Source organism: Pteronotus mesoamericanus, unplaced genomic scaffold (assembly GCF_021234165.1).
Source record: "Pteronotus mesoamericanus isolate MK-2021 breed Mesoamerican mustached bat unplaced genomic scaffold, CSHL_Meso_final contig_1193, whole genome shotgun sequence".
NCBI lineage: Eukaryota > Metazoa > Chordata > Mammalia > Chiroptera > Mormoopidae > Pteronotus > Pteronotus mesoamericanus.
In genome coordinates this window covers 2,631,481-2,655,162 of record NW_026555039.1, presented here as the reverse complement: position 1 = coordinate 2,655,162, position 23,682 = coordinate 2,631,481, and the positions used below count along the sequence as shown (strand labels likewise).

The following is a 23,682-nucleotide window of genomic DNA, read 5'->3' as shown; positions in this document are numbered from 1 at the left end:
GGGGTGGCCTCTAGGAGTCACGGCGCTTCCTTGGTCTCTTGGTCCCACGGTCAGGTGCCACTGAGTCCCCACAAACACCTCCAGCCCCTTCCCTCTGCGGCCTCTGAGCACGTGGGTGACAAGGCCACAGCTCAGCCACCCTTGGTCCCTGGAGATCCGACAGGCAGGTCCTCATGGGGCGGGGGCGGGGGGGGGTCGCGAGGCCCCAGTGGGGGTTGACGGTGCGCCATTAGAGGAGCAGCTTCAGCCGCGGCCGGAGTGCGGCTCCGGCGGGCGTGGCCAGCCTGGCGCCGTGCCCAGTGCCCAGGGTGGCAGCCAGGCCACAGCCCTGCTGGCCCCACGGTGCCCCTCCTGGGGGCCCCACCTCAGGCCGCCTCGAGGGGAGCATGACAGAGACCTGGCGTGAACCAGAAAGGGCCCCTTGCTGGGCCACCTGCCCTGGGGTCCACGGCGCTCTTTGGGCGCACGCTCACCCACAGAGGGCTCAGCGGGCAGAGGGGCCCAGGGCCTGGTTGCTCCCCAAAGGACTGGCCCCTGTCCGAGGGGAGAGGCGGGCATTGGCCCCCTGGCCCCAGCCACGGAGTGGGGCTCACTGCCTTCGCCTCCAGCCCGGCTCCAGCAGGGAGGCCCCCGCCCCCCCGAAGACCCGTCCTCGCACCCCGCTGTGCCTCAGACTCTGCTGAGGGACTAGGCTGCAGGGTCACCTGGGGGTGGAGAGGGGCCAGGGAGCAGGGTCTCAGGGCTCCTGTGTGGCCAGGCGCTGGGAGCAAGCAGAGAGCAGGTGGCCCAGGCACGGCGCAGCTGGATCTGGGTCAGCTGGGGCTCCTGGCCACCTCCGGACAGCAGGGGGAGGCAGGCCAGGCCAAGCCAGCAAAGCAAGGACGGGCCGTGCGGGAGCCGCGGCAGCCCGGTCGCCCCCGCCCCAGCCTGGCCCCGCCTGTCTGTGTGACCCAGCGCAGGGCCACTGCTCCCCGGGCTGGCCTGGGGTGGCCCTGCAGCTGCCAAGCTGGGTCACAACCGCGGGCACCACCCCTCATCCTGGCGCCCGGGGCCCTGCCCTGGGGCTGCTGCCGGGCCTCCGGGGACACGTAGGGGCTCCCGGCCGGGTGCCGAGGTCAGCGAGCCTGCCGGGCTGCGCGGGACCCTGCCCGCCCCAGCCCCCCCCCCCCGCCCCCGGGCCTGCAGGCTGCCCTCCTCCAGCAGTTGGAGCCCACGAGGAGCTATTTAAAGCCAGCTTTGTGCTGCCTGCAGCACCCACGCGGCGAGGCCCACCCGGGTGGGGGCCTTCGCCTGATTCGCCACCAGCCGTCACTGCCTCCAGCCTGCAGGCTGCTATTTCTGCTGTGTATTTACGGGGCAGGAAAAGGGACGGGAAAAGCTGCTTTTTAAACACGCGTTCTATTCTGGTGTGATGGCAGCAGCAGGCCGGGGCGGGGCCGGGCTCGCAGCTGAGCGGAGCTGGCCCGGGAGGGGCCTGGGCCGGGCCACCTGCCGCCGGGCCCCCCAGGCGCCTGTTCCCTCAGGGTCGTCTTTGGGGGCCAGGCCGCCTTGTCCGGGCTCCCTGGCTGGGGCTGGAGTGCACGTTGTCAGCGGAGACTCGGCGCTTCCCTGAGAGCCGGGACAGCCCTCCCCCGAGCCGGAGGGGCCGGAGGGTCAGGGGAAGGCGCCCCAGACCCCTCTCTCCCTGCAGCCTGGGCAGCCCGAGCGCTGACCCTCCTCTGCAACCGCGGCAGGCGGAGCGCTCGCCACACCTGGGCGCGTCAGCTGGGCTCCCTCGGCCGCAGAGCCGGAGACGGGGGCTGGGCTCAGAGTTTACTTGGGGAACGGCACCTGCGCCCGGGCTGCCGTCAGGACGTGCCGCAGATCACTGTCTCTGAGGCCTGAGGGCCAAAGCGCATGCTCTGGTGTGGGGGGCGCAGCTCTGTCCGAGGGGGCCCTGTCCCGGGCTCCAGCCCCCGCCTCCTGCCGCCGCCAGGGCGCCCAGCGTCCCTCGGCGGGCCGACGCCCCGCCTGCCTCTGCATCCGGAGCCGCGTGGCCTTGTCCTCTGTGTCCTCTCTTCTCGTCCTCAGACTCAGGGCCCCTCCACCCAGGAGGACCTAATTTTAACTAATAGCTGCTGCAGAGACCCTATTTGCCAATAAGGTCCCATTCTGAGGTTTGGGGTGGACGTGCATTTTGGGGGGTGCTATTCGGCCCAGCCCCGGGGTGCCAGGCCAGAAGCAGGAGCACAGGTGTAGGGAAAGTGGAGGAAGGAGGCAGAGCCGACAAGGTGCTCTCCTGGCCTGGGGCACCGGGTCCCGGTCCCAGCAGGGACTCCTGCAGCGCGTGTGGAAGGCACCCCTGAATTGTCCCTTGGAGGAGCGAGGGGCCGGGGCATTTACCGCCAGCTCCCCTTGCCCGGAGGCTGCCACCGACGCGTGGAGCGGACACCCTGCCACGCCGTGCAGAGTGCCCCGGGCGGCTGCTGCGTGTGGCAGGTGCAGCGTGTGGGCCGTGGCCTCACACGGCGGGGGGGTCACGTCTGCTCAGGACCCCACTGCTTCCTCAAGGTGACGGCTGTCACAGCAGCAGCAAGAACACCCCCCAGGTGCCTGGGGACCTGCTGCGCAGCCCGGGGAGGCGCGGCGTGTGCCCCGGCGGCAGCCGCCCGCACCTTCCCCATCGGGCAGGACTTGTACAGAGCCAGTGAGGGCCCCTCCTGAACGCAGTGTCGGCTCCAGCGGCTCTGCCAGGGCGGGCGGTGTCAGGGTCCAGCCGGCGCCGTGTGCTACCTCTGGACATGGCTGGCTGTCCCTTGGGAGTGGCAGCCTGAGCTCTGCCCACTGGAGGCTCCTGACCTTGGGTGACAAAGTCACAGGGGACCTTCTTCCCCTGGGGCAGCTGGGTGCTTTCCCAGGAGAAGGGTGCTAGACACAGCTGGGCTGTGAGGCCGCAGGGTCCAAAGTCTTCTGCTGGGCCCTGTGCTGGTTTGTTGGGGACACCAGGCAAGGGTCCCGCCTTCGTCTCTCCTGGCCTGGATGAGGGTCGTGTGGGTGCCAGCGTGTGTACACGTCCCTGTGTGTCTGTGTGCATGTGTGGGTATGCAACGTTAGAGCTCAGAGGCCACGCGGAGCCGCGGTGGACCCCGCCTCCGCGCTGCAGCCAGCCAGTGTCACCTCCCAGCTGCAACCCCGCCCAGAACCGGGCAGACCTGTGCAAGGCACAGGTGCTTGCTTTGTGGCTCTTCCCTTAAAACGCAGTCCCGGAAGTGAAAGGATGAGACAGCAACACGAACATCTTTGGTGCCCCGGCTGCGTTTTGTCGCCGTGCCTTCGAGAGGACAGCCCCAGCCACCCCTCCAGGTGCGGGGGGGTGAGGCCTCCGCCGCCCCAGCCAGGACCGGTCCCAGCACGAGTCCTCGCTGCTCCCTGCCCCCAGGCCTGTCTCCCTGACCCTGGAGAAGTTTATGAGCAAAGCCGGGCGTCCAGCCACCCCCGCCTGGCGCCGCCAGCTCAGTCTCTGGGCAGAAGGTCTAGGAAGCCGGGGAGGCCGGCTCGGAGGGCACAGATGGGTCCCTAGTACTTGCGGCTGGGCGGGCCCCGGCCGGCGAGGACAGACCAGCTCGGCCACTGTCTCTCCGTGATGCTTGGAGTGAACCGTGACCCTGTCGGTCTTCACGCGGATGAAATACCAGCCCGTTGCCGTGGTGACCGAGGGTTTGGGTGCTGCCTCCTCAGCCGCGCAGCAGCCTGGGTTTTGTTACAGTCCAGGCAGTGGGGGGATGGGATAGTGTGGGCGGACCCACCTGTCCCGCCTCCGCCGTTGGTCTCCCTGCACGGTGCTCTGACCCGCGCGTCTTGGGCCCCAAGGAGACTGGGTGTCACTGCCGGGGACGCGTCCACCCAGGAGAGGTGAGCCGTGTGACCCCATTGGCCCGGGCCGGGCCAGGTGTCACGTGGTGTCTCAGACCCGGTTTTGCGGGCCTTGTGGCCGTGGACAAAGCACTGGGCCACCCTGACGCCCAGTGTCCTCTTCCAGAGAACGGGGCGGTGATACCACATCCTTGAGAAGGGCCGAAGGTCCCTGAGGTGAGGCCTGACACCAAGGGGACCTCGGAGGTGGGGGCGGGGTCATGATGGGGGTGCAGACCAGGGTGCCTCCGGGTGCAATGGGACAAGCAACTGGGGGGTCTGCTGTGAGACCCAACGGCGGGCGTGCAGGAAGAGCCACAGGACAAGGCCTGGCAAGCAGCGTCCAGCTCTGTCCTGCCTTGCGGTCAGCGTGCTCGCAGCGCTTGCGTCCCCCAGCCCAGCCTCCGCTCCCTTCTCTGGCCCCTGGACTCAGCAACCCCGCTGCTCCTTGCGGTCCGGCCGCACTGCTCAGGCGCCGGAGCGCAAGCGCCCCGGCGCGCCCGCGTGCACACACTGACATGCGCACACTGTGCCCACTCAGCAGACAGGTTTTCCAGCAGTTTTACACAGGGACCGTTGTTTGCTGTAAAGGGGGATGACTCCGAATAGGCGGGTGGGAGACGTGAACGGTGCGGGGGCTGGGGGGCTGGGGGGCTGAGGAAGGTCCGCAGAGGGCGAGCTGGAAGGGCCCCCTCCCTTCCTGGAGTTCAGGCCTGCGCTGTAAACTCGGGGCTGGGCTTAACCCTCCGTGTCCTCAGACGGCACCCCCCACCCCCGCCCCAGCGCAGCGCGGCGATGGGCGACGGCGGGGTGAGGGGGGTGGAGGTGGTGGGGGGGGAACCGGCAAGCAGAGCCCCTTCCTCCGGCGTGTCTCTCCCGCGCCCTCTACTGGGAACACGCCACACTGCGCTCCGGGGGAAGCAGAGCGGCCGGTGGGCAGGAGCTTAACACTAACTTAACCCTAACCCGCAGCCAAGAGCGGTCAGCCCCAGCCCTGGCCGTGCATGGAGACCCCACGGTGGAGGACTCCGTCTGTAATCACAGGGAGTAAACGGTGGACTTGGAGCGGAGAGGGATCACGTGGAGCTAAGTGGCACGTGGGCGCGGGCAGGGGCACGCAGACACGCGCCAGGTCCAGGAGCCCGCGGAGATGCGACAGCCCTCGCGCTCTCCTTCCTGGGGGGAGGGGGCGGGTGCACGGAGAGATGGAGATGGAGCCCCGTCTCCTGAGGGCTCCCCCACCCTCCTTAGTGAATGAGGCTCGGTCAGCTCCAACGCCTGTCCCGCACCTGCAGGCCACTGGCTCCCTGGGGCCACAGGGCCCTTGCCCCGGCCCGCCCTCAGCCTGCCCTGCCCTCCCGCCCCACCGCCCACTGCTCAGACGTCACAGGGGCCTCTCTGCCGGGGCCTGGTCAGACCCGATCCCTCCAGCGGAGCCGCCGTGTCTGTGTCACCCTGGGGCAGTGCCTGTCCCCCCGCTGGGTGTGCAGGGCCCATGAGGGAGCAGCCACGTCTGGCCGGCTCCCCGTTGCACCCTGGCACAACCCGGGGCCCTGGCTGGCCTTCAGCGAACATCCGCTGAACGGGTGAGCGGGCACACGAAGCGGATGTCGTCACTTGTACTGGCTTCTACAAATCCCGTGACAGAGAAAGAAAACTCCAGCTGCCCCAGGCCTCCCCCAGCTGCGTGGGCCACGCGCCTGTCAGCAGATGTTCTGGGCTCTTCCTGTGACCTGCTGAGTCCTTGCCACCCCGCGGGGTCAGCCTCCCAGCGCCAGGATGACCGACACCCCCAACTCCCAACCCCATGAGGTGCCAGATGCCACAGTCAGATCTCTGTGGGTGCGAACGCAGCCTGAGGCTGTCAGCGAGGATGGCGGCCCCCGGCTGGGGGTCTGGGGAGGAGCCCACGGGAGGGACAGACTGCATGGTAGGCTTTGGTCTGATGAGTCTCCTGGAGCACAAGCTCCGCCTGGTGTTCGCTTCACCCCGAGGATCTCAAAGTCGTTTGAAAGTATCACCATAAAGAACATTTGTCAAGAAAAATTATCCTTCCCTTCCGCTCTCTTTAAAAACAATGAGGAATTATCCTCAGCTGGGGGTTAACAACAACAACCAAATCAGGTGAGCCAGGTGCCCCCTGGGGAAGGGACCTTGGTGGAGGCCTTGCCGCCCACTCTGCCCTCTGCCCACCGCCTCCACCCCCCACCCCACACCTGGTGGGGAAGTGCAGCCAGGCAACCGCCCTGCACCTCCGCCCTCCAGTCCCTGGTGACAAGAGGGGCCGGAAGGCTGGTGGCTTCCTCACGCTTGTCCCCCAGCCGCTGTCTGCTGGGATAGGGGACAGATCAGGCCGGGAGGTCCCACTCCGCCTACATCCGCCTGTGCTCCTGAGGTTTAACCCAAGGCCTGTGCTGCTTTTACAGTGTGTTTAACACTTACGCACATGCGCACACACACAAACCCCGCGCCCTTGTCTCTTCTGTTAGGGAATGATGGGTGTTGGCCATGTGGAAATGCGGGAGGCCTCTGTGGAGAACGCGGGCCAACAGAGGCCGCAGCCGGGTGAGGAGGGGCCGCCCCCAGGTCTGTCCTGGCCGGCACGTGGGTCCGAAGGTCCCCTCCCTGCTCTGCTCCGCCCGCCAGGGGCGCTGGCAGTCCGGCTCCGCGGCTTCCTGCTCTTGACTGCACTGCAGCGGGGGTGGCGCTGTCCTGCCTGGTAGCCCCTGGGAGGGGCCAGAGCGGCCGAAGTCCTAGGGGGCTGGCCAGGCCCCCCCGCTCTCGCGACCGAGCTGCAGCGATGCACGCATGCCGCCACGTGCTTGTTCCACCGTGTGCCGGGGCCCCGAGACCGGGCGGGGGGGGGGAGACACCACCGTCCCCCGGGGCCCATTAGGCCCCGACCCCCGCCACGGCCGGAGGGGGAGTTGGGCGGAACCGACACTCTGCCGGATCACTAGGGTGCAGAGCGGGCAGGGACACGGTGAGCCTGGATGGGCCCCCACCTGTCTGTCCCTCCGGACCCCGCACTCTGCCCTTGAGGCCGGTCTGAGGGCCCACGTGGGCCGGCCGCAGAGCGGGTCAGTGGGGAGAATGCAGAAGCCCAGCTGCCACCCTCCCTGGTTATGGGGGGAGGCGGCTGGGGGGGTTGGCTTTTCGGGGCACTGCACCCCCAGCAGGGGCTGCCTGTGGCCCCAGACCCAGGACCCCTCCTAGAACACTCCCCTCCCCAGCCCCCACAGAGAAGAGTTTTCCCCCAAACCAGGCAGCTGGCTCCCTGCTCCGGACTTCCCAGGACCGGGCGCTGCCGTGACCCAGGTGTGAGCCCCCGGGAGGGCGGCTCCCACGTGGCGGCTGAGGCCGCAGCCAGTGCCCGGGGACACTGGGCGTGTGTGGCTCCAACCCCAGCAAGGGTTTCCCTGGCTAGAAAGGGCTCCCCCCACCGCAGATCCTCGAGTCCTGTTTGCCTCCACACCCCACGGACGGCCCCGGAGCTCTGCGGTCATGCACAGCGACGGTGTCGCCCACGGGGCCGGGGCGGGTGAGCAGGTGGCACCTGCGGGAAGTGTGGGTCTGGGCGAAGGCGCTGCTGGGAGGGAACGGCACCGGCAGAGGCCCCGGGGCGAGAGGGGGCCAGGAAGGTGCAGGCAGAAGGAAAGGGGTCCCAGCCCCTGTGGGGCCTGTGGGCTTCTCCCGAGGGTGATGGGAATCGTTGGGGGTTTTGAACAGCACACAGACGGATGGACACAGACTGGCTCGCATTTTAAGGGACGTGGAGACTGGGGCAAAAGTCCCCGCACAGACGGGGTTGGGGGCGGCTGGGCCAGGTGGCTGCCAGGGAGGTGGCAGGACTTGGTTGGAACCTGGAAGTTGGTCGAGGGTGGAACGTTCCAGATTTGCGGCTGGAGGGGAGTGAGGTGTCAGAGGGAGGGGCCAAGGGGCCTCCAAGGTGGTCGGGTTGGGCGCCTGGCTGGGCGGGGCTGGTGGGGTGGAGCAGAGCCTGCGAGCGGTCAGGGGTCAGGCCCAGGGCAGCGGGCGGGGTGCAGGGCAGCAGGAGAGAGCGGCATCCTGGGTGAGAGTTTGTCCGTGCACCGGCAGGTCCGTTAAGAAAAAGCCCGAGGGCTGACCGCTGCATTCTTTCCTGTATTGATATCGGAGGGAGAGAGCACGAGAGACAGAGAGAGGACCGTCAATTTGCCGTCCCACTAATTCGCGCCTCCATTGGATGCTGCTTCCCGGTGACCTGAGGGGGATCCAGTGGGCAGCTTCGGCTCATCTGGCCAACGCTCCCACCGCTGGGCACCTGGCCAGGGCGGCCCTTGCGCTTAAAACACCGGAGCCCGTGGGTGGGGCAGGGGCTGGAGAAGGGGCCAGAGAGATGAGTGGAGCAAGGAATGCAAAGGGCTCCAGGAAGGAATGTGCGGTGAGGAGGAGCCGGAAGTGGGCAGGTGGGTGCAGAGCGCAGAGGTGGTTCTTTTTAAAGAAGGGAGAGCCCCCAGCACCTTACGTAGGTGAGAGGTGGGCTGTCAGCAGGTTTCTCTGCGGCTGCATCTCGGGAGAACAAGGGCTCTAGGACCACAGAGATGGTCCATTTGGTTCCTAGGGGTCCCTGCAGCGCCTGGCACCGAGGAGGCGCCAGGAAGCATGCGTGGAATGAAAGAGGGAGTGAATGGGGCGTCCTTAAAATTGTCCAGGTGAAGAGGGTCCAGCTGAGCAGGGGTGAAGCAGGGAGTGGAGTCTGGGGTCAGAGGTCACCAAAGGAGCTGGGTTGGGAAGGGGGGGGAGGCGGCGGGGGCTCAGCCCAGGAGGATGGGGTTTGGTGGGTGTGGCAGAGATGGGGGCGCTGCAGACCTGGGGCCCAGGTGAGGTCCTGCTGACAGCAGATGTGGGTCCCTGTGGGTGCAGCCTGGAAGGGGTGGGTTCCTCAGCGACACCCAATGCCACATTTACACGGAGGGGGCCGAGGATGCACGGAGGAGGCAGGGGTTCAAAGCCGACTGCTCGGATCAATTGCCAAGAAGGACGTTGTGGATTCAGAAATGACGGTGCTGGGAGACCTGGGCCAACGCAGTCGGCCTCCTGGTCCAGGAGCAGAGGGAGCCGGCCAGTGGGGGCCGGCAAGCCTTGCCTGCGGTGGGATCTTGGATCACAAGGGAGGAGGGCGGCTGGGCCCAGGCGACCAGCGGAGCCTGGACCCTTTCCGCCGGGACCTCTGCTCCCCGCAGCCTCGATCTCCGCATCCTTAAACCGGCCGGAAGGGGAACACGCTGTTGTACCGAGTTGGGGATCGTGGGTCTGAGTTCCTGACCTGAGTTCCTGACTCGTCCTCAGGGGAGGCCGAACTCCCTCGATCCGCTCCCGCCCGCCCCGCCTCCCCCCGCCTCAGGTCACCAGCGACCCTTCCCCGCTGTCCCCTAGATGAGCGCTCGCCCTGGAATCGCCCCGCTCTCGTGAGCACAGACGGCTGGAGTTTCGACTCAGGGGATCCGGCCCCGAGAGCTGCCATTTCCAAGTCCCCGGGGCACTGCAGCGCGGGGACCCCACCTAGGAACCGCGAGGCCCCGGAGCGAGCTGCGTCTAGGAGCCACGCACAAGCTGGCGGTCCCCGAATCCCCGGCCGCGGACGCCGCTGAGGGTTGCCGGGCAGAGCCGGGCCGCGCGCGCTCCCATTGGCCGCAGGTGGGCCGCGCCCCGCCCGACAGGTAGTGTACCCGCGCCTCGCCATTGGGCAGCGGACGCGGGATCCCCCGGGGATTGGCCCAGGTGGAGGCCCCGCCTCGCCCTCATTGGCCGCAGGTGCCACCGCCCCCGCCCCGGGACCGCCCGCCCCGCCGATTGGCCGCCGGCTGGGTCGGCCATGTTCGGACCCCCCCCGGCCGGCCAGACGCCGGACTCCGCGCCCCCGCCCGCCGCGCCCCCGCCCCGTCGCGCGCGCACCGCCCAAGTTCGGCGAAGTTGGCCGGCCCGGCGCCTCTCGACCCCCACCCCGCGCGCTCACTTCCGCGTTCCACTGCCCGCCCCACCTGGCGCCGGGCCACTGGGGGCCCCGCGCCATGGCCCGAGCGCCCGGGGCGCGGTGCTGACGGCGCCCTGAGCGCGCCATGCCCAGCAGGACGGGCCCCAAGATGGACGGGAGCGGCGGCCGCGTCCGCCTCAAGGCGCACTACGGCGGGTGAGCGGGACGGGGCGGGGCGGGGCAGCCGCCTCGCGCCGCCCGTCGGGGACCGTGTCGCCGCTGCGGCGGTCGGCCAAGAGCCGGGGTCCCGGTGGCGGCGCGGGAGCGAGGGGACAGCGAGGCCAATTTGGGCCCGGGGCGTCCCGGGAGGTCCTGGCGCACTGGCGCCGAGAGGCGGCCCCGGTTCGTCCCCCACCCCGCGAGGGGTTTCTGCGCGCGGGATGCGTGGTGACTCCGCGGCGCGCTCCTCAGCCCCGGGCGCAGTGTTGACATTTTCCCTGGAAAGTTAGCTGGACCGTGAAGGCCATATACCTGTAAAGACTAGAGTTTGGGTCAGATGGTGGAAACTGCGGCCGACTTTAAAAATGGGGGTTTCCTGAGTTTTCCCAACGTACTCGGCTGGCGCTCTCAGTTTGAGAAAAGCTTCATGTCCAAGGCGAAGGCCGGGGCGGGGGGAGCCGCCCGTGGCTGCGCGCGCGGCGGGCGCCTGGTTGGCAGCGCTCGGCCGGTTTCCCCGGGGCCGGACCTTTCGGACACCGATCCGCCCCGCGGCCGCGCTCGGCGCCCTTGACTCGACCTGCCTCGCGGCGAAAGGGGGCGAGCGGGCGCCGCCCGGGCGTCAGTGGCGGGGAGCGCCGGGCGCTTGGCCGCGGGAAGCGCGGTGGGGATGGAGGGGGCGGCGCCCGAGCGCGGTGTAGACGGCGCTGCGGGGGAATTCGGCACCTTGGCTGCTCCCTCCTTCCACGGTGCTGGCCTCCGGGAGTCCCGAAGTGGGGCCAGCCGCTGTCAGGGTCGCCGCCGCAGCCCCGCAGGGTGGGCGGGGCGGGCGGGGCGCAGCGCCAATCCAGGGCTGCGGGTGAACCTGTCGGTCTGGCGACTGTGGCAGTCCGTGGGGTCTGCCCGAGGGCCCCCCTGGGCGCGTCCTCAGGCCCGAGGAGGGGTTTCAGGCTCTTGACCTCCTGAGTGGTTCTTGTTCAGGGTCTGGTCAGGCCTCGCTGCCCCTCGGCCACTTTCAGCTTGGGCGCGATTGCTGGGGGCGGACGGAGGGGCAGAGTGGCAGAGCAGGAGGGAAGAGCGTTTTGGGGAAGCGCCGGCCAGCCCCCCTGAAGAGTCCAGAGGGGGCTTGTCCTCTGGCCTGGGAGGGTGGGCTACCCCTGGAGCCCAAGAGGGGTCAGCTGAGTCCCGGGTCTCTGACTGCCCCCAGGGCCGGAGCATCTGGGTTTGCTGCTGGGTAAACTGGGACTGCGGGGCCTCGGAGCGGAGTGAGCGGAGTGAGCGGAGTGAGCGGAGTGAGCCGGGACTTTGTAAAAACCCGAGAGGATCCTGAACGAGAAGATGGCCACACCCAGAGCGGCCTGGGGCGGTGGGAGCCCACCCGCCCGCCAAGGGGTTAATAGCAGGCGTGAGCTCCCCAGGGGGTGGGGGAGGTCAAAGGGGTGGCGGCCTGCTGCCGGGCCACCCAGTCCCCTCTCCGGCCCTGGAGAGCACTTCGGTTACGGTTACGGGGAGTAACGTGACCTGTTGAGTCTGGTTTCCCTAGCGGATGAGGCCACGCCCCGCGCTCTTTCCTCTTCCTTCCCTCCCCGACCTCTGCTCTTCCCTCCCTGTCCTGTCACCCGCTCTCCTGTCCCTCTCCCCCTCTTCCTCTCCCCCTCTTCCTCTCCCTCCTCCTCCTCTCCCTCCTGCAACTCTCTCTGCTGCCTTTCCCAGGCCCGGCTCCCTGTTCCCTGCCTGCTCATGCTGTCTTGCCCCTGCCTGTCCCAGGGGACTGAGGTGGGAGACCCGGTCCTCAGCATGGCCGGACGCTGGCCCGGAAGCTGCCCACCCAGATCAGCGCCCTTTACCCAGACCCCACTCTGGCTCAGGAAAAAATCTGGCTCTGGGCGAGAGGGTGCTGCTGGCGCCTCCCGGAGGGAGGCCGTTTTTGTGCGGCAGGGCCAGGGCTTGAGGGTCGGACACAGCGAAGACACTGTAGAAAAGGGGGTTCTTCTGCTGCCCCCACTGGTAATGGCTTCTCCTGGTCATCCTTCCCCATGCCCGAGGCCCCCCAGAAGGCTTGCGGTCAGGGTCTCCCTTCCGCCCACTGGGGCCTTCGGACTGGGGTCTGGCAGCACCTGCATTTTTCAGGGGGGTTTGGGGTGCTGCTCAGGTGGTTTGGGGGCCCCTTTTGCCAGGCTGAGCCTCAGCCACCTGCTCTTAGGAGGCTGTAGAAGTGACTGCTGGCTCTTCCTCTGTCCAGCTCAGCCTCCTGTTCCAGAATCTCCGCTGTCCAGGGCCTGCGGTGCAAAGCCCAGGACTGGTCCTGTGCCCAGGAGACCTGGGCGTCCCCGGAGGGCATCCGCAAGGCTGCTGGGAGCCGAGGCCTGGCCACCCTGCCCAGGGCTCTGCCTTGCTCAGGGACCTGCTCGGTTCAGGGTTGGGGTGAGGTTAGGGATGGCGGTCAGGGGTCTCACGGTGGGAGTGCCCTCGGGAGGGTGGCCCCACCCCGGGCTTGCTGGTCAGGCCTCGCTGTGGCTGGGTGACGAGGAGCGGTCCAGCCTCACGCTGGGCACTTCCATGGCGTGGGGGCTTCCTGGGCAAGCGCTAGCTTCCCCCCAGAAACACGGGGGCGGGCGCTTGGGGCGCTTCACAGGTGAAGGGGTGGCAGTCCCTGGCTTCCACAGTTCCTCGGGGCAGGAGGACCAGGGACACTGGGTCAGAGGACGAATGTGCCAGGTTCCAGGGCTGGGTGACCCCGAGGAGAAGGGGTGGAAAGTCGCCCCTGGAGCCCCCGCAGACGGCCGGGCCCCTCCTGCGCCCTAGTTTCCCCGCCTGCTGAAGCACTACAGGCTGTGGTTAGCCCCGGGGCATGCTGGGGTCCTGGGGGCAGGTGAGGAGGGTCGTTGAGCAGACGGTGGCAGTTCCTGTGGGAAGGGTGGCCAGCTGGCGGCCATCAGCGGGAGGCGGCCTGTGGGCGGGGCCCTGGGCGGCTGGCTGGGCCAGGGCGCTGTCCGGGAGCAGATCCGGGGCCCTTGGGCCCTTGCCTTGCTGCCTTGTGGTCGGGGCCTTTATACACCGCATCTGAGGGGCTCAGAAGCCCGCGGTGCCTGCGCCGAGCGGACGCCGCGTTTCCGTGGGCCAGACGTGGCGGGGCTGGCGGACTTCTGCCGGCAGGCTCTGCGCTGTCCTGCCGCCGGACGGGGGAATCTTCCCCACAGCTCCAGCCTGTGCTCTGAGGACAGGCTTCCCTCTCCGTTCAGCGAGGCTGCGCCCCACCCGAGTTAGCGCCGCCCCCCTCTCCCGGCCTGGGCAGCACCGGCACCTGTTTCAGGGCTGGGGAGAGCGGGAAGGGCCCCCGGACTCCCTGAGCTGTCTCCAGCCACCCAGTGTCGGCCCCCGTCTTTGGATAAAAAGATGAAAGGCGGTAGTGTCCTGTGCAACTCGCTTTTAAAAAAACAAACGTGCAGGGAGGCAGGTGGAGCGTCTCTTTGGGGCGTCCTTGGGGCATCACTTATTCCACCTCCCCCCCCTCCCCCCCACAGTTTTCCCCCAGCCGCCCCTCCCGCCGGTCCTCCCGGAGGCGTTAGTCCTTGGACTTGGCGCCCTCCTCTGCACCCTCCAGTTTTGGGGAATGAAGATTATAGGCACGACCCACCGCCTGACCTTTCTGGTGGAGCGGGCGCCTGGCGCCTGAGCTGCTGCTTGCCCGGCTTCCAGTAGGGGGCGCCTGCCTCCGCGCAAGGGCCTTCACGATGCTTATTGAACAAAACCGTGGCCAGCGGTTCTGGGAAGGGTTCAATGATTTTGCCAAGAACTGGGTTAACCAGTAGCCCATGTTTAATGGGATGCACACGCGTGCCCCAGTGACCTGTCCGCACCCTCTTTGCCCAGGGACATGCTGATCACCAGCTTGGACGCGGCAACCACCTTCGAGGAGCTCTGCGCGGAAGTGAGAGAGATGTGCAGCCTGCACCCGGGGCAGCCGCTCACCCTCAAGTGGGTGGACAGCGAAGGTAGCCTGGGTCGCGGCCCGCAGAGGGCGCATACCCGCCCCCCCCTGTCGGGGCGGCCAGCCCTCTGGGGTCTCCGCAGCGTCCCGCCCCTGGGGCCGGATCTGTCCTGGGGGGAGGCTGGGCCCCACGGAAGGGAGCCTGGGCGGGCCAGGGCCGCGGGCCTGCAGGGGCCCGGCCGCACCTCCTCGCCTGACCGTCCTTCCCCCTACGGGGGGCCTTTCCTGGGGGTGGTCCGGAAGGGCGAGTGCTCTCCGTTCTCTCAGGGAAGGGGTGCAAGGGGCGTGCAGCCCCTTCCGCTCTGACCCCCTTCGCTCCGCCTCTAGCTCCCCACTCCCTCCTCCTCTGTCAGACTCACGTCCCGGGAGTGTCCCCTTCTCTGGGGTGACTGACTGCAGGAGGACGCAGGGAGCCCCTTCCTGCGGGGACAGGGCCACCGGGCCGCGGCCTGTGCGTGTCTGTGCTGCCGGGGGCCTTTCCCTGTGGGCTGGGACTGGCCTAAGAAGAGCACTCTGGGTCTCGCCCACGTCCGGAAGTTCACGAAGCTCAGCCCTGCGCGTGGCTGTCACGGGCTGTGGGCGAGCTCACCTCCCTCCCAGAGGAGGACGGCTTCCCATGGGGGCCCTGGGCCGGCTGTCCTGGGCCCCGCCCCCGCCCCCGGGAGCGCCTGTTGTGGGGGCCCCTTTGCCTGAGGCCTGCGGCGGCCTCAGCGACGTGTCTCGCCCCCCCAGGGGACCCCTGCACTGTGTCCTCCCAGATGGAGCTGGAGGAGGCCTTCCGCCTGTCCCATCAGCACGGGAACGACGGGCTCATCATTCACGGTCAGTGCCACGGGCGGGGGACGTAGGGCACAGGGGGCAGGGCTCTGCGCAGACGTCCACGGCATCCCGGGGCGGGGCCGGGGCCGGGAGCCACGCGGAGGGCCACGGCTTAAGACCCTCGTGATGGCAGAGGGTTGGAGGGCGCTGAGGGTCACGCAGTTTGGATTTTCTCTCTCATGTGTTACTAACTCAGATAAAAATTGCCCCCCTGGGCGAGCCAGGAAGGCGCCCCTGACGCAGAGGCTGGGTCCTGGCTGTGGGTCCTGGGAGCCCGCGGCCCCGGCACGCCAGGAGCCCGGGCCCGTTCGGCTGCCCCCTCCCGGCATCCGGGCGCAGGCGGCAGGCAGAGCAGGGCATCGCAGGCTCACGGCCCCCGCAGCCCGCTGGGCTCCGAGCCGGGGTGCGAGAGGCAGAACCGCGGCCGTTCCAGTACAGCCTTTAAACGGGGGGTTTTACACCGCAGTCCCCCTCCTCGGGGTTCCGCAGGGCGCCGGGGGCCCGAGGCGCGGCTCCGGCGGCCGTGGCCGGGCAGCCAGGGGGCGCACCGGGGCGTGAGGCTGGTCACCGCTCCCTGTCAGTCGGTCATTTTCTCTCCTGCTGGGCCAGTGGGTGGTTAAAACGCCCTGTTTTTGTAGTTCTGTGCAGGCGCACGGTTCCGATCCGAAGGCCCGCCCGCTGCAGCCCCCCCCCGCCCCGCCCCGCTCCGTCGCTGTGGCGGGAGCCCTAAACGTACTATTTTGCAGACGAAAAAGAAAAGATTGTTTCATTTTAGTCTTCATACTTTTAAAAAAATATATTTTCTTTCTTTATTTTTAGAGAGAGGGAGACGTTGATGTGTGAGAGATGCAGAGATCGGTTGCCTCTCACGTGCCCCCTACTGGGGACCTGGCCTGCAACCCAGGCCTGCGCCCCGACTGGCGATCGAACCGGCGACCTTTCGGTTCGCAGGCCGGCGCGCAGGCCGCTGAGCCGCCCCAGCCGGAGCCAGTTTTCATACTTTCTAAGCTTCTATTTTCGTAACCTGCCCTCGGGTCCTAGGTGCGTGTGGCGGTGTTGAACCGTGAGCCCCCAAGGACAGAGGCGCACAGGTGGGCTTTTGCCACTGGGGTCCAGCGTGACCGTGGGTCTTTGCCCTCTGTGTCATGGTGCTCAGGACACACCTGGGCTCTGCCGCCTGCGTCCCTCCGACGGCCCCCCGGACGCCCCTGTGCCCCGAAGCCCTGCAGGAGGGACCTGGGTGGACGGGCGCACACACGTGCTTGGGCCCCGCATCTCAGCCTTGCTGCGCGTCTCCCAAGCGGCGGCCGTCAGCCACGCGGGCTCCGTGCACCCACGCGCTCAGCCTGGCCCCTCTCGGAGGCCGGCCCCAGCAGGGCTGACGCTGGTTCTCTCTCCCGCGCAGTGTTCCCGAGCGTCCCCGAGCGGCCCGGCCTGCCTTGCCCTGGAGAAGACAGTGAGTACCTCCCGTGCCCCCGCCGCTGCCGCCGCTTGGACTGTGACGTGTCTGTTGGCACGGGGAGGCGGCGTTGGTGGTGGCTTGTGGCGCAGGACTGTTTACCCCAGGAAGACTCCCGACGGGAGTGACCAGAGGATGGGACCCCCTCCCGGTGTCGCCTCGTGGCGGGGGGTCCCTGCCTTTTCTCCGTGTCCGTCCTGGTGCACGAGCAGGGCCAGGGCGGGTTGCTGCCAGGAGCCCTGGAAACGCCTTGACCTTCCCTAGGAGGGAAGGGCCCAGTGGGGAGCCCAGGGAGAGCCGCGCACCGGCTGGCGGGGGGCGGCGGGGGCCGGTGACAAGCGTGGCGATGAAGGCACAGGCTGGGGCGGGGTGGGGGTGCAGCCTGAGATGCGGAGGCCGGGAGGCCGCACTGAGGAGCCAGGGTGGGGCCGCCCGGGGGGCACCTGCCTGGGAGCAGCAGACACCGCGGGCGACATGCCGTTCTCCTGCAGGCGGGACTCGGGAGCTGCGGGGACTCAGGTCACGGCAGGAGGGTTGTGAGGTGGACGTGCGGCGGGTTTCTGGAGAGGTTTGGGGGGCGCTGGGCCGTGACTGCGTGACACGGGATCCCGCCGGCCGGAGCCCCAGGCAGCCCGAGGGGGCCTGAGGGGCGGGCAGCCGGCACGGGGGTCTCCGGGTCCTCGTCCCCCAGGGCTGCCCACGTCCCATGGGAAGGCGCCGTCACACTCGGCGGTGCGTGTCTCTGGACACGTGAAAAAATGAGACGGCCCTCCTGCTGGGAGGCAGGCGGTCCCCTCCGCTGGGTTCTCGAGCAGGACGTCCTGTTGTTTGCCACCTGGAAGGCTTTTGACGGTGGGGACAGGCTGGCTGTCCAGAGGGGTCTCCAGCAGCGCGTGCGGCCTGGGCATGGGCCTGCGTGCGGTGCGGCGCCCCAGGAGCCGGAGCCAGATGTCGGCTCAGCCCGGGCCCGGGCCGTGCTGGCCCCGCCGCCCGCCTCGCGTTTCCCGTGGGGTTGCCGCCGCCCCGCCCGGGGTCGCCGCACGCGGGCCTCGCGTGGGGAAGGTGGTTGGGGCCGGCCCCGCCTCTGCTCCGCTGTGGCGTGGGGGCCGAGGACGCGGGGCAGTGGGGAGCAGGTCCAGAGAGGCTCGCGACGGCTCACAGGCTCTGGGAGAGCCCCCCACCAGTGCGGGGAGGCGGCGGGCCCTGGGAGCCAGGGCAGCTGACGTGGGGGCGGGGGGGGGCGGGGGGCGTGTCCCGGTGTGGCTCCCGCTCTGGGCACGGGCGTCCACTTGGCCAGCAGCCAGGAGGGGCGGGGCGGCCTGGTCTTGGCGGTCGGGTGCAGGCCGAGCCCCTGCCGTGGGCCTCCCGGGCCCCTGGGGCCGAGCGGCGTGGGTGACCTCTCCCATGCGCTGTCCCCTTGGCCCCATTCAGTGCTAAACTGGGGCGGTTGGGGCAGCCCTGTTCTGGTCACCCCATGGCCACGCTGCCCGTGTTCCTGGTCAGTTTCTATGGCCTCAGGCAGCTCTGCCCAGTGCCGAGGACGCATGTGAGGGGTCAGCCGGGGGCAGGGTACGTCCTGGAGCTACGTGAAGCCCTCGTTAGGAAGGCTGGACAGACCGATGCACCACGGCAGGAAGGTGGCCATCCCGTGGCACCCGGGCGTGTCCAGCTGGAAGGGCCACCTCGTGCCAGCCCCGCGGGTCTTCATTTTCCACAAAACACCTTCCCACACATTCTAATCGATATGAATTTAATTGGTTTTACACAGCTTTTAGAAAGTTATGTGGAGTACACATGTAAAATCTGCTATCTTAACCTTTTGTTTTAAAGATTTTATTTATTCCTAGAGAGAGGGGAAGGGAGGGAGAAAAAGAGGGAGAGAAACATCCATGTGTGGCTGCCTCTCACGCGCCCCCTGCTGGAGACCTGGCCTGCAGCCGGGGCCTGGGCCCCGACTGGGAATCGAACCGGCGACCCTGAGATCCGCAGTCTGGCTCTCAGTGCACTGAGCCGCACCAGCCAGGGCTGTTTTAACCTTTTAAAGTGAACAATTCAGTGGCATTTGGTTGAAAAGACTGTCCCTTCCCCACTGACGGTCGTGGCGCCGTGTTGGAAGCCGTCCACCCACAGGTGCGAGGGTCCCCTCGGGGCCTCTGCTCTGTCCCTCTGGGCTCCGTGTCTGTCCCTCTGCCAGGGCCACGCGGCTTTCACCGCTGTAGCTGGTTCTAGGCTTCACATCCGGGAGTCGGGACCTCCAGCTTCGTTCTTTCTCAAGAATCTTTTGACTATTTGGGGTCCCTTGAGATTTCATAGGCGTTTCAAAATGGGGTTTTTTATTTCTGCAAAACACACCAGTGGGATTTTTATAGCGATTGCATGTACCGTGTTTGCTTCGGGTGGAATTGATATTCTTTTCCATAGATGTGGGGTGTCTTTCCACTTATTCACGTCCTTAATTTCCTTCAGTGCTGTTTTGTAGTCTTTCTTGTACAAGACTTTCACCTCCTTGTTAGGTTTTTTTAAATGTGTCTTTTTGATGCCACTGTAAACATCTGTCTTATTGATTTCCTTTTGGGGTGTTTGTTGCTAGTGTATAGGAACGTACCTGATTTTTCTTGACTTTGTGTTCTGCTATTTTGTTGAATCTGTTTGAGTTCTAATGACTTTTTTGTAGAATTACTAGTTTTCTGTGTCCTCCGTGAACTGACAGGTTAATGCTTCTGGATCCCTTTTCTTCCTTTTTCTTGCCCGTGGCTCTGGCTAGACTGCCCAGCGCTGCACAAGCAGAAGTGGGGAGAGCGGCGCCCTGTCTTGTTCCTGACCCTGGGGGACGGCTTGAGCCTTTCACCGTCGACACATCCGCTGTGCGTTGTTCGTATGCAGCTCCCACTGCGTGAGGCGCTTCCCTTCTGTGGCGCAATGGGAAGTAGACGTGGCCCGTGTTCCCGGTGCCAGGTTCTGCACTCCTGACTCTCCTGAGTGGTAGGAGTGGCTTTGTCATTGGTTGGGAGTCCCTTCTGAGCCCTCTAGTGGAGGTGAGTAGGGATGGCCCACCCAAGACAGCCCCGGGGTGGGACCGGTCGCCACAGAGACCTCGTGGCTAGGACGTTGGGACTCCCGGTCCCTGGTGGCCCCTGGTTCGGTCAGTTGCTCCGGTGGGGGAGCCCGCGGAGTGGCGGGGAGCGCTGCCTTCTGTCCCTGCCCTGCCCTGCGCGCCTCTGCTCACTGGCTTGCCCGGAGGACGTCCCTTCACAACACACGGCGATTGTGAGCCCTTCCGGCGAACGAGTGGAGCCGGGAGGGGTCGGGGAACCTGCGACCTGCAGCTGGTGGGTCAGACGCACAGGGGACAGCCTGGCCTGGCATCTGACATCGGCGGAGGGTGGGGGGCAGGCGCATGGGACGGAGCCCTTCGCCTGTGCACGTGGCGCTCTCTCCAGGCAGACGGCCTCAGGACTGAGCGGGTTGTCCGGTAACAGGGAAGATGCACCCAGGGACCCTTCTGTGTCTGCTGCGTCCAGTATTCTAACCGTGGAAGGATTTTCAGCTCCATCGGGCGCCCTCTCTGTCTCCATTGAAACGACCCCTTGTTTTTTTTCCCCTTTGCCCCGTGCACGTGCCGCGCTGCCATCAGTGCTCGTGCGTGGGGCCGCCCTCCGTGGACGGACCCACGGGTGGCCGCGCGCAGGCCCTCCGCGCACCGTGACCTCTGCGCGCGGGTTTGCCGCGGAGCGTCTGTGTGTCCCCGCGCTCACAGGGGGCGTTGCTCTGCGGCTCCCCCTCGCGTCTCTGTCTGGCTGTGGTGTCCGGGCGGTGCTGGCCTCCTGTGGTGAGTTCAGGGGTGTGTTCTCTCCTCTCCAGTTTTGGAAAAAGTTGGAGAAGGTTTGTGTTAGTTTGTTAAATGGCGGGCAGAATTTGCCAACGAGGCCGCCAGGTCCGGAACTTTTCTTTGTGGGGAAACTCTGAGGCCCGAGTCACTCCACTCACCACTCACAGGTCTGCGTGCGGAGGTTGCCTGTTTCCTTGTGGTTTGCGTGGGAGTTTTGTGCTTCTCAGGATTTGTCCGTTTCTTCTCGGTTATCCAGATTGTTGGCGTATAACTGTTCAGTTCTCATAGTCCATTTTATTTCTCTAGAATCAGGAGCAACGACCCACTGTTTCTTTTTAAATATTTATTTCTTTATTTTAAGAGAGAGGGGGAGGGAGGGAGAAGGAGATGGAGAGAAACATCCACGTGTGAGAGACACATCAGTTGCTCGCCTCTCGCACGCCCCCAGCTGGGGACCTGGCCTGCAACCCAGGCAGGTGTCCTGCCCGGGAATTGAACCAGCGACCTTTCGGGTCTCAGGCTGGGCACTCAGTCCCCTGAGCCGCACCAGCCAGGGCCCGTTTCCGATGTTATTGATTGAGTCCCTTATTTCTTAGTTCCTCTTCCTGAAGGTTTGTCGGTTTTGTTGACCTTTTCCTTCATTTTCTTGGTGGCTTTTCTGTCCTCGGTCTCGTTTCTCTGTTCTCATCTGTGTCGTCTCCTTCCCTCCGGGAGCTTTGGGTTCAGTTCCTTCCTCTTGCCCGGTTTCTTAGGGCGTCAGCGAGGCCGCTGACGTGAGACCTTTCTTGGTTTTCAGTGTCAGTGTTTTATAGCTGTGACTTGCCCCTTAGCACTGCTTTCTCTGCGTCCTGAAAGTTTTGGTTTGTCGTATCTCGTTTTCTTTTGTCTCTGAGTATTTTCTAATTTCTCTTGTGATTTTTTTCTTTGACCCATTGGTGGTTTTGAGGGAGTGTTGTTTAATTTCTGCAGTTTTGTGAATTTTTCTTTCTTTAAATTATATTTCACTGGTGATGTTATTACAGGTGTTCCATTTTTTACCCCTTTGCCCCCCTCCGCCCAGCGCCCCCACTCCCTCAGGCCCCCCCCACCCTGTTCGTGCCCATGGGTCAGGCGTGTAAGTCCTTCGGCTGCTCCGTGTCCTAGGGCTAGCCCTGTGCACCCCCCGGCTGCCCTGTGACTCCCTGTTTGTGCTTCCTAATCCCCTCCCCGCCCACCCACTCACCCCCACCCCCTCCCATCTGGCGACCATCAAACCGCCCGCCGTGTCCATGATTCCGCCTCTGTTCTTGTTCGCTTAGTTTGTTTTTTAGATTCAGTTGCTGATATATATTTATTACCATCTTATTGTTCACAGTTTTGATTATTACTTTTTAAAGTTCCTTTAATGTTTCATCTCATAATGGTTTGGGGGTGATGAACTCATTTAGTTTTTTCTTGTCTGGGAAGCTCTTTATCGGCCCTTCAATTCTAACCGATCGCGTTGCTGGGTAGAGCGATCTTGGCTGTAGGTCCTGACTTTACATGACATTGAACATTTCCTGCCAGTCCCTTCTAGCCTGCAAGTTTCTTTTCAGAAATCAGCTGACAGTCTCACGGGAGCTCCCCTGTAGGGAACTAACTACTTTTCTGCTGCTGCTTTTAAGATTCTCTCTTTACCTGTAGCCTTTGGCCTTTTAATTATGATACATCTTGGTGTGGGCGTCTTTGCATCCATCCTGTTTGGGACTTTCTGTGTTTCCTGAACGTGCATTTCTTTTTCCTTCACCGAATTAGGGAAGTTTTCCTTCATTATTTTTTCAAATAGATTTCCAATTTCCTGCTCTTTCTCTTCTCCTTCGGGCACCCCGTGAGGCGAATGTTGGATCTCTTGAAGTTGTCCCAGAGGCTGCTTGTACTAGCCTTTCTTTTTTGGATTCTTTTTACTTGTTGTTCTGATTGGTTGTTTTTTTTCTTCCTTATGCTCCAAATCGTTGATTTCATTCTCAGCTTCATCCACTTTACTGTTGTTTCCCTGTAAATTGTTCTTTGTTTCAATTACTGTGTCCTTCGTTTCTGACTGGGTATTTTTTATGCTGCTGAGGTCCTCACTAAGTCCCTTGAGATCCTTATAACCAGTGCTTTGAATTCGGCATCTGATACATGGCTCATCTCCATTTTGTTTAGTTCTTTTTCTGGGGCTTTGATCTGTTCTGTCATTTGGGCCATGTTTCTTTGTCTCCTCATTTTGGCAGCCTCCCTGTGTTTGTTTCTGTGTATTAGGTAGGGCTGTATGACTCTGTGTCCTGATAGTGTGGCCTAAGGTGGTAGGTGTCCTGCAGGGTCCAGCAACACAACCTCCCCTGTCACCCAAGCTGCGGACTTGAGGTGTGCCTTTCATGTGGGCTGAGCACGCCCTCCTCTTATAGTTGAGCTTTAGTTGCTGTTGGTAGGTCAATGGGAGGAATTTAGGCCAGTCAGCTGCAAGGACTGGCTGCAACCACTGACCACCAACCTCTGCCCTCTGGAGGACCAGCTGTGCGGGGCAGGGTGGCGGTGCCCCGACGTGGTCTGCGGCTGCCCACTGGGTGCGCAGGCCCTGGGGTTTCCGGGGGATGCAGGCCAAGGTCAGCCCCCGCCTGTGTTCTGCCCGGGGCCGTGCTGCCTGAGCCGGAAAGCAGCCTGAGGTGGCTGCTGCTTGCGCCGGGCCCCGGGCCACTTAGCAAGATGGATGGGGGCTGGGGACTCACTGAGGTCGGCTGCCGCTTGTTTGGGAGGATTCAGGAAGTTGGGAAGCGCAAGCCGAGACCAGCCACTCACACGGAAAAGCAGCGTGGGCGGGCCCATCAGTCTGATGGGCCTCTGGGGATCTCCAGGGCGGGGCACGCAGTGTTAGCACTCAGGTAGATGGAGTCTCAGATGCGGCTCCTGGCTTTTTGCGGGGGGAGGGCTCAGAAAAGGGACAGTGGCCTCTCCCCACCTTTCTGTCTGGGAGAAGGCTGTCCCTCAGCTCTCGCCTTGATGTCCGACACCCCAGTTCCTCCCTTCAGGCCATGGGTGCCCTTCAGGCTGCTGCCCCGGCGCTGGAGCTCAGAAGGAGTGAGTCTGAGCAGGCGAGGCCGTGTGTGGGCTCTTTAAGAGGACCTGCTCGGGGCTCCAGAAATTCCTCCCACCAACTCAATCCCGGCTGCTTTTTGCAGCCAGAAGTTGTGGGGACTTTCCTCCCTGGCACTGGGACCCTGGGACGGGGGCCTGGTGTGGGGCTGGGGCTCCTCGCTCCTGAGATGTCCCTCGTGAACTTTTATCCACCCGCACATGGATGTGGGACCCGCCTCTTCTGCATCTCCCTGACTCCTGCCCGTCTGGATGGATGTGGTTTCCTTAATTCCATGGTTGTCAGGCTTCCATTCAACTCAGTTTCTGACAGTTCTGAGTGGTGGTGGTTCTATAATTTAGCTGTAATTTTGATGTGGTCGTGGGAGGAGGCGAGCCGGGCTTGCCTGTGATGCCGTCTTGACCGGAAGTGTGGTTTTCCCTTTGTGACT

At 65.1% G+C, this 23,682-nt stretch overlaps 1 protein-coding gene across 3 annotated transcripts in view; it reads left to right on the top strand.

The window, feature by feature from the left end:
* The first annotated feature begins 9,532 nt into the window (after nucleotides 1-9,532).
* The window catches only part of PRKCZ (protein kinase C zeta), a 72,817-nt gene continuing 58,667 nt past the window's right edge, over nucleotides 9,533-23,682 (top strand). The window contains exons 1-4 of one of the 3 annotated variants that reach the window (XM_054584077.1): nucleotides 9,533-9,570; nucleotides 13,937-14,058; nucleotides 14,787-14,876; nucleotides 16,279-16,329. In XM_054584077.1, coding sequence (XP_054440052.1) covers nucleotides 13,941-14,058; nucleotides 14,787-14,876; nucleotides 16,279-16,329 — 259 coding nt within the window. In that variant the 5' untranslated portion in view covers nucleotides 9,533-9,570; nucleotides 13,937-13,940. Of the gene's footprint in view, nucleotides 9,571-9,952; nucleotides 10,064-13,936; nucleotides 14,059-14,786; nucleotides 14,877-16,278; nucleotides 16,330-23,682 lie in introns of those variants that run through there. The other 2 variants (XM_054584079.1, XM_054584071.1) reach the window with 2 other exon arrangements.